This window comes from Hemiscyllium ocellatum, chromosome 2 (genome assembly GCF_020745735.1).
Source record: "Hemiscyllium ocellatum isolate sHemOce1 chromosome 2, sHemOce1.pat.X.cur, whole genome shotgun sequence".
NCBI lineage: Eukaryota > Metazoa > Chordata > Chondrichthyes > Orectolobiformes > Hemiscylliidae > Hemiscyllium > Hemiscyllium ocellatum.
The window spans coordinates 44,023,697-44,039,513 of NC_083402.1; the positions used below are offsets into that span (position 1 = coordinate 44,023,697).

The window sequence follows — 15,817 nt, forward strand, 5'->3', positions numbered from 1 at the left end:
AAAATGCATAAAATGCATAATATGGTTACCCACATTGGTCGCAAAACGAGGAATACAGATTATTATCTGAATGGTGATAGATTGATAAATGGGAGATGCAGCTAAGGTGTCCTTGTACACCAGTCGCTGAAAGCAAATGTACAGGTAGTCAAGAAGTCAAATAGCATTCTGGCCTTCATAGCGAGAGGATTCAAGTAAAGGAGCAAAGATGCCTTATTGCAATTGTACAGGGTCTTGGTGAGTATTGAGTGCAATTTTTGTTTCTTTACTTCAGGAAGCTATGGGGGGAGTGCAACAATTTACGACACTGGGACAGCAGGACTGATGTAGGAAGAAAGACTGGATCGATTACAATTCTAACTGGAGGTCAGAGGAATTAGGGAGGATCTCAGAGAAACCAATAAAGTTCTTACAGGACTAGACAGGGTAAATGCAGGAAGGAAGTTCCCAATGACCAAAAGACCTGAACTAGTGACCACAGTATAAGAATATAAGATAAGCCATTTCTTCACCCAGAGAATGGTGAGTCTGTGGAATTCTCTGCCATAGAAAGCAGTTGAGACCAAAACATTGCATGTTTTCAAAAAGGGAAACAAATATAGTTCTTGGGTCTAAAGGGATTAAAGGGTATGAGGAGAAAGTAGGTAAGGGGACTGAGTTGGATAAGCCGCCGTAATCATAATGATTGGTAGAGCAGGCTCTAAAAGCAGAATCACATACTCTTGCTCCTATTCTCAATATTTCTCACATTGCGTTACCAACTGATGGTTGCATTGCATTATAAAAGCAAGTCTTACTTTTATCACTAAACCCTAAATATACAAGTATAATTTTCCTAAGAAATCTAAAAAGTACTTTAAAGATCATAGCAGGGTGAATTAAAAACATTTTATTAAATTCATGTGCAATTATAATCATGTTTTAATTAAAAGCAAATTACTGCGGATGCTGGAATCTGAAACCAAGAGAGAAAATGCTGGAAAATCTCAGCAGGTCTGGCAGGATCTGTAAGGAGAGAAAAGAGCTGACGTTTCGAGTCTAACTGACCATTTGTCAAAATGGTTTTAATTAGTTTTTTCTTAAATTAAATCTATTTGCATGAAATGCCAGTATCCAGTGCATGACATCAGTGAAAACCTCTATGCAATAGATACTCAAAGGTATGCCCACTGAAAGTATTATATGCATTGTGGTCAATAGGGTGTTTTCATTTGAACAACTAATTACCTTCCAATACAATATCAAGTTTGGCTTCCTATGAAAGTACTTGCCTGCTATTACTTGATTCATCCATTCTTGTGCAAATACAACCAATTGTTTTTTTTTCCCCCATTGCATTGTTCTATTGACCTTGTGTATTGAAGGCCTTTGCTTTGGAAAAGAATCTTCATCAAATATTTCTTTCCATCAATTTGTTGTGTGGTGTGCAACTTGATTATGTTTCAATAGTTCAATTTTTTGATCAAGTAAAGGAAAATGAAAATAAACAAGCTATCTTTTAATTCTGTGCTTGGAAATGACACCACCATGTTGTCACATACAAGATACATTTATCTCTGCTGGTTCCATTTGTTGCCAACAAACATCACTTAGTAGGATTTGCCACTGGGACGAATGCCCATAAATTTTGCTGTCAAATCAATGTTCACTGTGGTTATAGATCTCACTCCATGGAATGAGTATAAAAAATTAACACAGATTTTTGGTAAGCTGAGAAGGATATACAGTATGTTAGTGTACACATCATGTGAAATTATGAAGCGAGTACAAGATAAGGTGAATGGTCTCTGTAGTTAGTCATTATCTATTAAGGTAAACGGACTACGATTACATGAATATATTCGTTGCAATGGCAACAAACTTGCAGCATGCTGATGATTCATGTGTATTTGCTTAACAATGGAATTGATTTCTTTCTTGATTTGTTGAAACTTAAATAGTTGCATAAGGCAATGGTTAGACTACAATTGGCTATCCTAATACATAAAGAAAATTCTACAGAGAGATCTCTGAACAGCCAGGAAGAGGTAGAAGAGTAGAAATGCAGGCAAATCTCAGAGAAATGTAAAATATAAGGGTAAAATAGTAGGGGATTCCAATTTCTGTCTAGATTAGAGTGGTGCTGGAAAAACACAGCAGTTCAGGCAGCATCCGAGGAGCAGTAAAATTGACGTTTCAGGCAAAAGTCCTGTATTCCTGATGAAGGGCTTTTGCCCGAAACGTCGATTTTTGGATGTTGCTAGTGGGAGATCCAGTGAATGTCAAGGGCCTGTTGTTAGATTGTTCCTTATTAAAGATGGTCATTGGCTGGCATTGGTGTGTGGTGTGAATACTTCTTGCCACTTGTTAGCCCAAACCTGGATACTGTCCAGACCTTGTTGCATTTGAACGCAGACTGTTTCAGTATCTGGAGAATCACGAATGGAGCTGAACATTGTGCAATCATCGGTCAGCATCCCCACATCTGACCTTATGATGGAGGGAAGGTCATCGATGAAGCAGCTGAAGGTGGTTGGGCCTAGGACACTACCCTGAGGGACTCGTGCAGAGATGTCCCGAAGTTGAGGTTATTGACCTCCAAGAACCATAACCATCTTCCTCTGTGACAGGTATCACTCCAATTAGCAGAGAATTTACACCCCGATACTCATTGATTCCAGTTTTGCTGGGACTCCTTGATGCCATACTTAGTTGAATGTGGCCTTGGTGTCTCATGGAGTCACCCTCACCTCCCCTCTGGAATTCAGCTCCTTTGCTCATGTTTGAACCAAGGCTGTAATGAGGTCAGCAGCTGAGTGGACCCAGCCGAATCCAAACTGGGCATCACCGAGCAACTTATTCCTGATCAGCTGCAGTTTGATAGCAGCTTTGAATATAGTGCTGTGAAGGGTGGGGATACAAAGGTTTGAAAGGCTCATTTCTAACTCTCATCATTGAGTGTGTACAGTGCAGATTCAGCAGAATTATGTCAGGTTCTGAATTTGTACTTATTTGGAGAAATCTGAGATATCAGGCCTATTTTGCGAGAGCAGAAATGGCTAAGAAGAGATATACAGGTTTTTTAAGTTAAAATATTTGTAGGTTATATAAAAGAAAGATCATTTCCTTTGGCAAATTTATGCATTGCTTTGATTACTAAGAAAGTAAAGAGAAGTATGAGGAGAAATTTCTTTGTGCAGGAAGTTGTTGGAGCATTTGCCTCAGGGACAGTTGAGACAGACAATTGCAGCCTTGAAGACGGGAAAGGATAAATATTCGAAGCAGATGGTGAAACAGGACTCTCAGAGGAGAAACAGTCTGCAGGATTAGTTTTGAATGGCTTTGGCAAACAGTTCATATCGGTGTAGTTAGCAGAATCTCCTCCTCTGCTGCTGTAAACTCCATGTTTGGCTACAAACACAGGTGAAATAATGCACTCAAACTAACAAAACCTTGCTGTTACCTAACTCCAAACATCCTTTCTCCTCCAAGCGATTGAGGATGATTATGGAACAATAATCATTGGAACCACTGGAATATTTTGAACTAGCAAGTTATTTAATAAATCAATGCCATCAATCAAAATGAAAAACTGCATTAATTGCCAATTTTAAGTTTACCTTCTTAAAAGTATTGTTTTTCTTTTTAGATGAGTAATGTTGTACTCATTACTCTCTGAATAATGAATAGAGTATTCATCTGCTGTGACTTCAGCAAAACGTCTCCATGTCCCAGAAATGAATGAAAAAACCTCAGAGAAAGGGCAAACCATCCAATATTAAGTTTACCTGCAGACCTGTGTTAAAGGTGCATTGACAGTCAGTAGAAGAGTAAACCTTTAAATTCTAGGCTGTATGGATATGTAGTTAACATTGTATGTATTATACAATACAGGTAAAGACAAAACAATTTCTGGAAGAATGCAGATGATTAGCTTTGTTCAATGTAGCAGCAGGAATTGATGATGGGTTTTCAAATTGAAAAGTGTTTATAGTCCACAAGGCAGCAGGCCTGGATTACATCAACTGTTGCTGGTCCACCTATAAAGAAATGTCAGAAGAAAAATGATCATGACAAACATTAAAACTTAATTAAAGATTCTTTTACTCAGTTTTGTGATAGTAACAAAAGTAATTCATATTTACTGAATTCCTGCAACCCAATTATAACAGTCATAGACCGGACAGTACAGAAACAGGCCCTTGGCCCAGCTGGTCCATGCCAACTGGGTTTCTCAAACGATGTAGTCCCATTTAGAACTGTACAGCACAGGAACAGGCCCTTCAGCTGACTATATTGTGCCGAACACAATGCCAAATTAAACTAATCCCTTCTGCCTTCCCTTGGTCTACATCCCTCCATTTCTTACATATTCATGTGCTTATCTAAAAGTCACTTTAATATCCCTATTGTATCTTCGTCCACCATTATCACAGCAGCACCTTTCATACTCCTACCCCTCAAAATTTCCTTTGAACTTTCCCCCTCTCACCTTAAATGCATGCCCTCTAGTATTAGACATTTCAACTCTGCTTTGACTGGCAACCCTATCTATGCATCTCATAATTATGCAACTTTAATCTAGTCTCCCCTCAGTCTCTGCCACTTCAGAGAAAACAACCTGAGTTTTTCCAGCTTCTCCTCACAGTCCATATTCTCTAATCCATGCAGCATCCTGGTAAACATCTTCTGCAAAGCCTCCACAGCCTTCATATAATGGGACGACCAGATTGGAACACAGTACTGTAAGTGTGGCCTAACCAAAGTCTTATAAAGCTGCAACATGGCATCCTGACTCTTATACTCATTGCCAGTCCAATGAAGGCAAGCATGTGAATTTGTATTATTTGTAGAAATTTGAGATATCAGGATTATTTCATTCAAACAGAATTGGCTAAGAAGAGGTATACAAGTGTTTTAACTTAAAACATTTGTAGATTCTTTACCACTCTATCTACTTGCGTGGCCAACTTCAGGGAGCTATGGACTTGACCTCCAAGATTCCTGCGTACATCAAAGATCTCTCTGTACATTAATTTGCCTGTGTGTGGCTTGTATCACGCTAAAATAATTTGGTGAAAGGGCAGGAATAACATGGATTACACTTCTTTGGGGGTGGCGGGGGGACAATGAGTGGTGTCATCTCCAATAGCCACCTAATGGCACCCCAAGATTGCATCCTGAACTGTACCTCCCTGCCTACCCTCTCATTTCCACACCCCAACAGAGGAGGAGGTTGTAGCATCGTAGCAATGTTGCTTGGCCTTCGAATCCAGCTGTATTAATCACACTTTAAAAGTTAGCACACATTAGTACATCAAGAAGTCCTTTTAGAGTCATAGAGTCATAGAGATGTACAGCATGGAAACAGACCCTTCGGTCCAACCTGTCCATGCTGACCAGATATCCCAACCCAAAATAGTCCCACCCGCCAACACCCGGCCCATATCCCTCCAAACCCTTCCTATTCATATCCCCATCCAAATGCCTCTTAAATGTTGCAATTGTACCAGCCTCCACCACATCTACTGGTAGCTCATTCCTTACATGTACCACCCTCTGCATGAAAAAGTTGCCCCTTAGGTCTCTTTTATATCTTTCCTCTCTCACCCTAAACTTACGCCCTCTAGTTCTGGACACCCCAACCCCAGGGAAAAGACATTGTCTATTTATCCTATCCATGCCCCTCATAATTTAGTAAACCTTTATAATGTCACCCCTCAGCCTCCGATGCTTCAGGGAAAATAGCCCCAGCCTGTTCAGCCTCTCCCTATAGCTCAAATCCTCCAACCCCGGCAACATCCTTGTAAATCTTTTCTGAACCCTTTCAAGTTTCACATCTTTCCAATAGGAAGGAGACCAGAATTGCATGCAATATTCCAACAGTGGCCTAACCAAAGTCGTGCACAGCCACAACATGACCTCCCAACTCCTGTACTCAATACTCTGACCAATAAAGGAAAACATACCAAATGCCTTCTTCACTATCATATCCACCTGCAACTCCACTTTCAAGGAGTGATGAATCTGCACTCCAAGGTCTCTTTGTTCAGCAACACTCCATGGGACCTTACCATTAAGTGTATAAGTCCTGCTATGATTTGCTTTCCCAAAACGCAGCAGCTCGCATTTATCTGAATTAAACTCCATCTGCCACTTCTCAGCCATTGGCCCATCTGGTCCAGATCCTGTTGTAATCTGACTAACTGTACCTCTTATGCTCGCATCCAAATCATTTATGTAAATGACAAAAAGTAGAAAACCCAGCACCAATCCTTGTGGCACTCCACTGGTCACAGGCCTCCAATCTGAAAAACAACCCTCCACCACCACCCTCTGTCTTCTACCTTTGAGCCAGTTCTGTATCCAAATGGCTAGTTCTCTCTGTATTCCATGAGATCTAACCTTGCTAATCAGTCTCCCATGGGGAACCTTGTCGAAAGCCTTACTGAAGTCCATATAGATCACATCTACCGCTCTGCCCTCATCTATCTTCTTTGTTACTTCTTCAAAAAACGCAAAAAAACTCTTAAAACACTACTTTTTCTTTCTCAGTTGACAACATAAAATACAGATTATCTGTTCATTGGTGCATTGCTGTTTTTGGAGGCTTGCTATGTTCAGTTTGTCTGCTGTGTTTCCTACATTACAATTGTGACTACAGTTCAAAATGGATGCCTTGGCTATGGACTCATTGCTGCGATGAAAGAGACTATATAAATGTGAGTTTTTCCTTCTTCAGTTACAACCATCAAAAGACACAAGTACTTTGACAGAAATATGAGCTTCTCATTAAATCTCAGCTTCTCATTAAAGCGCAATCTTCTTAGTCTTTCTTGACTGAGCATAAGACACCAACAAAATGCCATTATTCAACTAAATTCTAACATTTATTGCCCAGCAATAAGTTTGCCAAAAATACAGAAACACACACAGTCTTCTCTTAGGTCCCTCATATCAATTAAGAAACTAAAGATTTAGGTAATTTTAATTTACAAGACCTTGGTAAGTAGATGCTGAAAATTTCTGTAATGAGTTAACAAGAATAGACTTTTTAAATGAGGTGGCTCAGTCAACTGGATACTAATCAAATTATGTTTTAAAAGAATATCCATGAAAACCAGATGCAGCCCTTGGCATTATTTGACTTAGTAACTTGCTGGCAAGTTGGAGAGATTTAGTTAAACACATCCATTATTAGGTCAATAAGCCTTAATTTCCTAGATCATCTTATTTTAATGCTAACATTTGTCTGTTTAAAATAAGTGGGCCAGGGCTAAGATTATAATAACATTGATGAGAAATTTTATATTGCACAATGTAAATGCACTGACTGATCATACTCACTCAATGGAAAGTAGGTATCCTTCCCAACATCTTGACGTGCTGCCTCAATAGCGTGCTTCACAGCAAATAACGTGGCACAGGACATACACTGGGGAGGTTCACCAGAGGCTTTGGAACGAAGAACACCCATTGGGTTGGGAGCATTCTTTAAAAGCTCAATGTTGAAATTAATCGGTATGCTCTGATAGACAAAACACAAACAAGGTGATCTTACTGGCAGCTGCTCTTACATTTCCATTCTACAATATTTTTGGAATGTCTTATCTTATCCTCAATTGCAGTAACTAAACTTCATCCTATTTTCTGGAAATAAAATGAGATGCCCAAAAATTAAGAACAGCTGATTCTTACCTTAGTAAGCTGTCAAGAGAGCCAAAACAGAATTCAACAGGGAAAGAGGCTGTGCCTTCAGTGCACTAGGATTTTGGAAACATACTGCTTCCTTCAGTTCAGAACCTACCTTGCTGAATGGTGGTTTGTAATCCCATGTCCCTGCATTCAGTACCTCCCCAGTCTTAGGGTCATAGATCATCTTCTCCAGCAGCCAATATCCCATGCCCATGACAAAAGCACCCTCAACTTGTCCAATATCAATGTCAGGGTTCATGCTGCAGATAATCAGAACAAAGACAAATCGTCTACTAAAACGGATAACTAATTTGGTTAATTATCTCACTGCTGTTTGGGGAACTCGAAGCACAACGTTGTTTACTTTTTTTTCATCATGACATGAAAGGGAAGTAAATTTGTTCAAAACTAATGTGTTAGATGTAGAATGTATGGTATATTATGTCGGTCTCTTTCTTAAAACACCAACATTGATGGAAATACTAATGTTGCTGATGCAGTATAAATACTACTGATATGGCACTTCTGATTTAAAAAACATCAAGACTGAGGACTTGGGTATTTGAAGAAAGCAGTGCAGCAACAATAAGATTAATATTGTCTGTGGTAGTGTCACTTCCCATCCAGATCTCCACTCCCTTATTTTTTAGTTGAAGGTAGAATGACTGATCATTTGCAGAGTTTCACTACTAACGGTGTCTTTTCAGAATTTCCTCGCTATTGGATAGTCTTGTATTCAGAAGCTAAGGTTAGTATTGCAACTTTCAAACATATAACTTTGCACATGGGCAGTTGTTTGTATATTATTGTTATAGATACAACCAAGATTACGCAGTGGCTTCTAGAAAATTTGGTGTTTTATTAGACAATCATTTTAATAAAACAAACATAGTATTGTGCCAATGGAGGTAGGGCGATGTGAGGAAAAAATACCCATTTGACACAGCGAGTTTTTAAAGTCTGGAAAGTGGAGGCAGGTTCAATGAAACATTCAAGAAGGTATTGGATTTTTTTTTGGTGTGCAGGGATATGAAGAAAAGGGAGGAGATTGGCCTTCACTAATAGAGCCAGATTAGAGAATGGAGTCAGTGTACACACCATGGGCCAAATGGCCTCCAGCTGCACCGTAATAAATCTCTGATTCTGTGGCTTCACATCTACAAACTGGCACCTTTCAGTGGTATATCTATTCAACTCTTTTGGGGGGTATGGGGGGAGGGGGTCAGCATTTATTTGTTGGCAGAATTATTTTCAAAATGATTTAATGCTTTATTGGCTCAATTTACAAACTGTGATTAAACGACTCATTCATTAAGGTAGTTTTTTTTTGCTGAAAGCAGGGGCAGCTGTCAGAGAAGAGCCCAAATGTTCATTTCCTCTAAGGAACAGAATGTAACATTGACAAATCCCTGACATTTAAGCTCTCACATTATCTTGGTGTTACCTGAATTTTGTTTCCTACCTTTCACCGCAGTCAAACAGTATGTCCACTTGACTAATCTGGTTCTCGCCAGTCAGGACATCAAGGTCAGCCTCTGCCACAGTCACTCCATATGAATTATACTGAGGGGCTCTTTTGGGCTGTGCATCAGGCCATACCCTACACAGATGACACAATGCCATGTCTTTATAGAGATAAAAATCATTAACCATAACATTTTAGAAAATCACACCATGAAGTAGATATTTTGGTTAACTATATGTGGAAACGTAGAAGAAACTAACAAATATTCCTGCTTTTTGATATAAGCAAAAATGCCTTGATTACTCACTTATGAAAACAAGGTCACAATGATTTGTGCATAAACTCACTGCTTGTGGTACAGTGCAGGTCTCCAATAATACACTGATTTACAATTGAATGGAATCATTTTACAAAGGGTGGCATCATGCCAACTGGGACACCTGGATCCTGAATCCATGACAAGTGGGAAACCAGATCAGTTCTATAATCATGCACATAATGAATTTCCATCTCAGTTGTGCTGCTGTCTGAAAATGATGTGGAGAAGCCAGACTGTTTCTCAAGCTAAAGGCAGAGCCAAACTCTACTGTTCTATTGTATCTAGCAGCAGCTAAATGTCATTGGTGAGATGCTAATACAACTCAATGTAACGAGTACCTGAGAAAATACATGTCCGCAGTATCATTAATAACCTCCTAAAAAGTTTGTATTTCTGTCAGATACTTTTAGGTTAATCTATTTCACCAATCACTTATTTATATATGTAGCTCCCCCCAACAGTCCAAAAGAATTTCCAAACCACAGCTATCCAGTAAAGAGGTACAGCTTTTCAACCAGTGTTAGATGCTAACAAAAAAAATGTCATAAATTCTAAGTTTATTTAAGAACAGCAGCTTGAGGGCAATAAGTAGGCAAATGAAAAATGGATACATTAATTATTGGGATAATGTGTAGACAGCCACCACTCCCAACGCATCAAAAAATACTATAAATATTACAAAAACAATGTTCCTTTTTAAAGAATTAAAAGAGCAAAACAAACAAGCACCCTGGTTGAACTTAGTTCAATGTATCAAATGTTTGTGTCCAGATTTTAAGCACATAATTGTTCATATTTTGCAGTAATAATAATGGACAAGCTATCAGTGTTCATCACTCTCACTTCTCTGAAAGTGACAGCAACTTTGGGGTCTCCACATAAACTGCTGACAGTGATTCTATACCTTGCTTTAGGATGGACTATTGAAATCCTTAAAGGAACTACAGTTAATAATTAATCATTGAACTGATGAGAATGTCACTTTTTTCTTGCAAGAGGGCTGCAACCATGAAAATCCTACACCTAGTTAATGGTCAGAAATTTCATTTTTTAAGCAACTTACTTCTGATCTTTCAGCTTCTATTGACTGTGTTCCAAACATTTATTTTGCTCTCAATAAAATTGATAAGAAATGAATGATAATTCCTGATTTGCTGTCTTCAAATACTTTTTCTCAATATAGTTGGCTGCTTTATCCTGGTTTATGATATACGTATTGCCTAATAACTGAAGACCCATTTAACGTAGATTCAGATCAACTCAGAAAAGGTAAATTGACACTTCAAGTCAGCAGAGAATGCTGTTCTTTGCTGCTGACTGCATGATCAAAGCTTTGACATCTTATGGATAAGTTTTATCCTTTTAAAGAGGCAAATACAAACTTGAACAGCAGAGTAACTTCATCATTCAGATTCAGTAAGGATTACTTGATTAATTCAGTGACTCACCAATACTGTGCAGTCAAATTCACTTTGGCTTTAAAACAGGCTGCCACCAGATCCTTCCAAGGGGTACCTGGTGGAAGCGTATCCTTCACTGGGTCCATTCTCTTCTTCAATATCTCACAACAATTTTTTACACCCTGTGAGGAAACCAAATCACAGGTTTACAGGATAGAAAGCAGGATGAGACTACAACAAATGTTTGAGATGGCAGGGTCCAGCAACTCAATTCTTGACTTAAACTATCCTTGAAGATCCATATAGTGCTGCTTATCCCAATGATATAAGCTCCTAACTAAATAACAATTCTAAACAACAGCTTACACAAGTACATAGCACTTGTAAGTTTATAGATTGAGGACATGAATTAGGAAGGCAAACAGTGTGTTGACATTCATTTCAAGGAGATTTGATTTGAATTGCATAACCTAAGCTGGCTACCATTTCAAGGGGATTCAAATATGAAGTAATAATTCAGGTTGTAAGTTTGCTTGCTGAGCTGGTAGGTTTGTTCTCAGACATTTCATCACCATGCTCGGTAACATCATCAGTGAGGCGCCATTGAAGCACTGTCCCGCTTTCTATTTATGTGCCTTGGTCAGTTTTGGTGGGTAATATCATTTCCAGTTCTTTTTCTGAGAGTTTGGTATATGGTGTCCCTCTTGGTCTGTGTTTGTCTGTTACCAGTTCGACTGGGACAATATATCCATCCTAGGACAGGCTATACAAAGACACGCACAGGAATTCCTAAAGGCCTGGAATTCAAACTGGAACTCCATCAATAAACACATCAACTTGGACCCCATTTACCAAACTCTCATAAAAATAACGGGAAATGATATCACCCACCACAACAGACCAAGACACATAAATAGTGAATGGGACAGGATGCCAATGTTTCACTGGAGGCTCACTGACGATGTTACTGAGCATGGTGACAAAACGTCTGAGAACAAATATACCAGCTCAGTGAGCAAACCTACAACCAAATCCTCAACCTGAGCTACAAATCTTCTCAAAAGTCGCATGGAATAATAATGTCATGCTACACTTGCATACAACCTTGGTAAAACCCCACCTGGGGCACAATGAACAGTTTTGGTTTCCTAATCTAAGGAAGAATATACTTGCCACTGAGGGAATATAATGGAGGCCCACAAGATTAATCCCTGGGATAGCAGGGCTGTTTCATCAGGATCAATTGAGGAATCTTGGTCTATTTTCCCAAGAGTTTCGAAGAATGAAGTGTGATCACAAAGGAACTTAGAAATTTAACAGCATGGATATAGATGGATTCTTTCCCTGGCTGGTGGTTCTTGAACCAGAGAACATAATTTCAGGATTATGGCAGAGGCCATTTAAGACTGAGATATGGAAAAACTGCTTTATTCCACTACCTGCAAGTTCCCCTCTAAGCCACTCATCATCCTGACCTGGAATACATCATTATTCCTCCAGTGTTGCTTATCAAAATCCTGCAACTCCCTTCCTAATACCACTGCGTGTGTTCCTACGCCAAAGGGATCACAACTGTTCAAGAACAAAGCACTCTACCCACTCTCTCACAAGGGGGAAATCAGAGATAGGCAATATGTGCTGGTCCAGCCAGTAAAGCCCACATACCATAAATGAATAAAACAAAACTCAGAGTGGTGAATCATTGGAATGCGCTACCTCGGAGGACAGTGGTAGTTCAATTATTAAGCAAGTGCAGGACTGAAATTGATAGTTTCCTGCAGACTAACAATATTAAGGGATATGGCATTATTACAGGAAGTAGCATTGAGGTGATGATCATCCATGATCTAGAATGGTGGGGTAGGTCCGATTAGGAGAATGGTTTACTGGAGTGCCTTTGTTCCTATATGTTATGTACACAGAATTAACAGCTCAGAAACAGTCCTGATCGTATAAAGACAGCTTAACATTGCAATACCATACTTCACTCAATAGCAACTCACATTTACTCGCTTAGAATTTACAGCACAAAAACAAGTAATTATTTTCTCATTAGCATATCCTTCTATTCTTTTTTCCTTGAAGTTCTTATTTAGCTTTGCCTTAAATACATCATCTTAACAACCTCAATCACATTTTAGCAACTGTGAGTAAAAGAGATTCTACTGAATTTCCTTCTGAACTTATGAGTGACTTACATTTGAAATATATTTTTTAGAACAAGATAAAATTCTTGGCTTGAACAAGCCCTTGGGTTTATTACTGATTAGTCAAAGTTCTCCATATTTGGGTGATACTGCTGTCTAAATGATGCTGGCAAGCATCACCAACAATGAATTGGAGCAAACTGCAGATCCATCACATTGCACATTGTTTGTGTGACCGCTGTGATTCCATTCTCACCTCTGTGTCAGAATGTCACAGGTTTAAGTCTTACTCCAGAACTTGATCTCAAAATCAAGGCCTGTACTCCAGTAAAGTGGTGACTGCAGGCTGCAATGTTGGAGGTGCCATCTTATATGGGTATTAAAGATGCCACGGAAGGATGTGGAAGAATGGCAAGTGTTTTATTAGCAGTATCTCAGCCAATGCTCACAGTCCAATGGTAGCATATTGTTATGAGGGTCATGAGGTATTTATATCCTGGAAGACATAGTGAAAAATGTTTTGTCACCACAATCCAGTGCCATTTTGAGTCACAAAAAAAATTGAATAAAGAGAGTTCATCTTCTGTACTCAGTGTTCACCACTATTACTTTTCTGAAACTGACAGCAACTTCGGGGTCTCCAATGTAAGCTGTTAGTAGTGATTCTATACTTTACTATAGGGTGTACTATTAAAATCCTCACAGGAATTACACATAATTATTAATCATTGAACCGATGAGAATGCCCCTTTTATGTTGCAATAAGATTGCATATGTGAAAAACCTATGCCTAGTTAATGAGCAGAATCATTTTCTTTTAATCAAATCACTCATGATATTTGAACTTCTGATATCTGTGCGCCAAATATTTATTTTGCTCTCTGTAAAATGTATAAGTAGTGAAGGATAGTCACTACACTTTAATTCTGATTTGTGGTCTTGAGAGAATTTTTCAGTATAATTCAGTATATACTGCTGGACAACTGAAGACTCCATTAATTTAGAGTCAAATTAACTTCAGGAAAGATTAAATCTACATCTTAGGTCAACACCTTCTGTACAAGGGATCTTCAAAAGACAGCTCCAGAGCTTCTGCAAGATCTCTGTGAGGTGTCCTCAGCCTCAATGAGTCCCCTCTTTGGGAACAGCAACAACAATCCCACCAAGAGTCCATACTTCAGGCACTGCCTCCATTACAGCGACCTGCGGAGCACTGCACCTGCTTGTCCATGATGTCACCACCGCATCTCCTCCACTTCCCGCTCCTCCGCCCTTGAGCCCCGCTCCTCCAACCGCCACCAAGACAGAACCCCACTGGTTCTCACCTACCACCCCACCAACCTCCGCATACAACGTATCATCCGCCGTCATTTCCGCCACCTCCAAACGGACCCCACCACCAAGGATATATTTCCCTCCCCTCCCCTATCAGCGTTCCGCAAGGACCACTCCCTTCGTGACTCCCTCGTCAGATCCACACCCCCCACCAACCCAACCTCCACCCCCGGCACTTTCCCCTGCAACCGCAGGAAATGTAAAACTTGCGCCCACACCTCCACACTCACTTCCCTCCAAGGCCCCAAGGGATCCTTCCATATCTGCCACAAGTTCACCTGCACCTCCACACACATCATCTATTGCATCCGCTGCACCCGATGTGGCCTCCTCTATATTGGGGAGACAGGCCGCTTACTTGCGGAACGCTTCAGAGAACACCTCTGGGCCGCCCGGACCAACCAACCCAACCACCCCGTGGCTCAACACTTTAACTCTCCCTCCTGCTCCACCGAGGACATGCAGGTCCTTGGACTCCTCCACCGGCAGAACATAACAACACGACGGCTGGAGGAGGAGCGCCTCATCTTCCGCCTGGGAACCCTCCAACCACAAGGTATGAATTCAGATTTCTCCAGTTTCCTCATTTCCCCTCCCCCCACCTTGTCTCAGTCGGTTCCCTCAACTCAGCACCGCCCTCCTAACCTGCAATCTCCTTCCTGACCTCTCCGCCCCCACCCCACTCCGGCCTATCACCCTCACCTTGACCTCCTTCCACCTATCCCACCTCCATCACCCCTCCCCCAAGTCCCTCCTCCCTACCTTTTATCTTAGCCTGCTTGGCTACTCTCTCTCATTCCTGATGAAGGGCTTATGCGCGAAACGTCGAATTCCCTATTCCTGAGATGCTGCCTGGCCTGCTGTGCTTTGACCAGCAACACATTTTCAGCTGTCCATGATGTCAGAAAACGAGGGAAAGAGAAGGAAAAAGATGAAGAAGGAGAAAGACTGAAGGATGCAGCCCGCTGGAGCAGACAGACTCAAGGACCCAAACTCATTAATGTTACTAGACTAGCAATCCTGAAGTGCAACTTAATGCAGTGGGGACACGGGGTCAGATCTCATCATAATAACTGATAGAATTTGCATTCCATTTACAAAACAAGTCTTACTAATGGCAACCATGAGAACTGAACGGACCTTTATAAAAACCCAATAAGTTCACTAATGTGCTTTCAGGAAGGAATCCTGCCATCCTTACCTGGTCTAGACTATGCGTGACTCCAGATCCAAAGCAATGTAAGTTACTCACAAGTGCATAATTAAATTCAGAAGAAACTTCTTCACCCAGAGAACGTAGTTAGAACTCTCCAACACTGGAGTTGGTGAGGTAATGTATTTAAGGCAAAACTAGCTAAGTACTTTAAGGAAAAAAAAATAGGATATGTTAATGAGGAAAAAAAAGTTGTTTTTGGACTGTAAGTAAATGTGAGTTGCTATTTGTGAAGTATCGGAATTCAATGTTAAGCTGTCTTTA

General features: G+C 40.2%; 1 protein-coding gene across 3 annotated transcripts in view; it reads right to left on the bottom strand.

Moving 5' to 3' along the window:
- Nucleotides 1–874: 874 nt before the first annotated feature.
- The window catches only part of LOC132822962 (uncharacterized), a 196,561-nt gene continuing 181,618 nt past the window's right edge, over nt 875–15,817 (bottom strand). For all 3 annotated transcript variants that reach the window (XM_060836424.1, XM_060836434.1, XM_060836416.1), the window contains 5 exons: nt 10,907–11,040; nt 9,137–9,274; nt 7,787–7,934; nt 7,327–7,507; nt 875–4,019 (listed from right to left, as the gene is read on the bottom strand). In XM_060836424.1, coding sequence (XP_060692407.1) covers nt 3,952–4,019; nt 7,327–7,507; nt 7,787–7,934; nt 9,137–9,274; nt 10,907–11,040 — 669 coding nt within the window. In that variant the 3' untranslated portion in view covers nt 875–3,951. The remainder of the gene's footprint in view (nt 4,020–7,326; nt 7,508–7,786; nt 7,935–9,136; nt 9,275–10,906; nt 11,041–15,817) is intronic.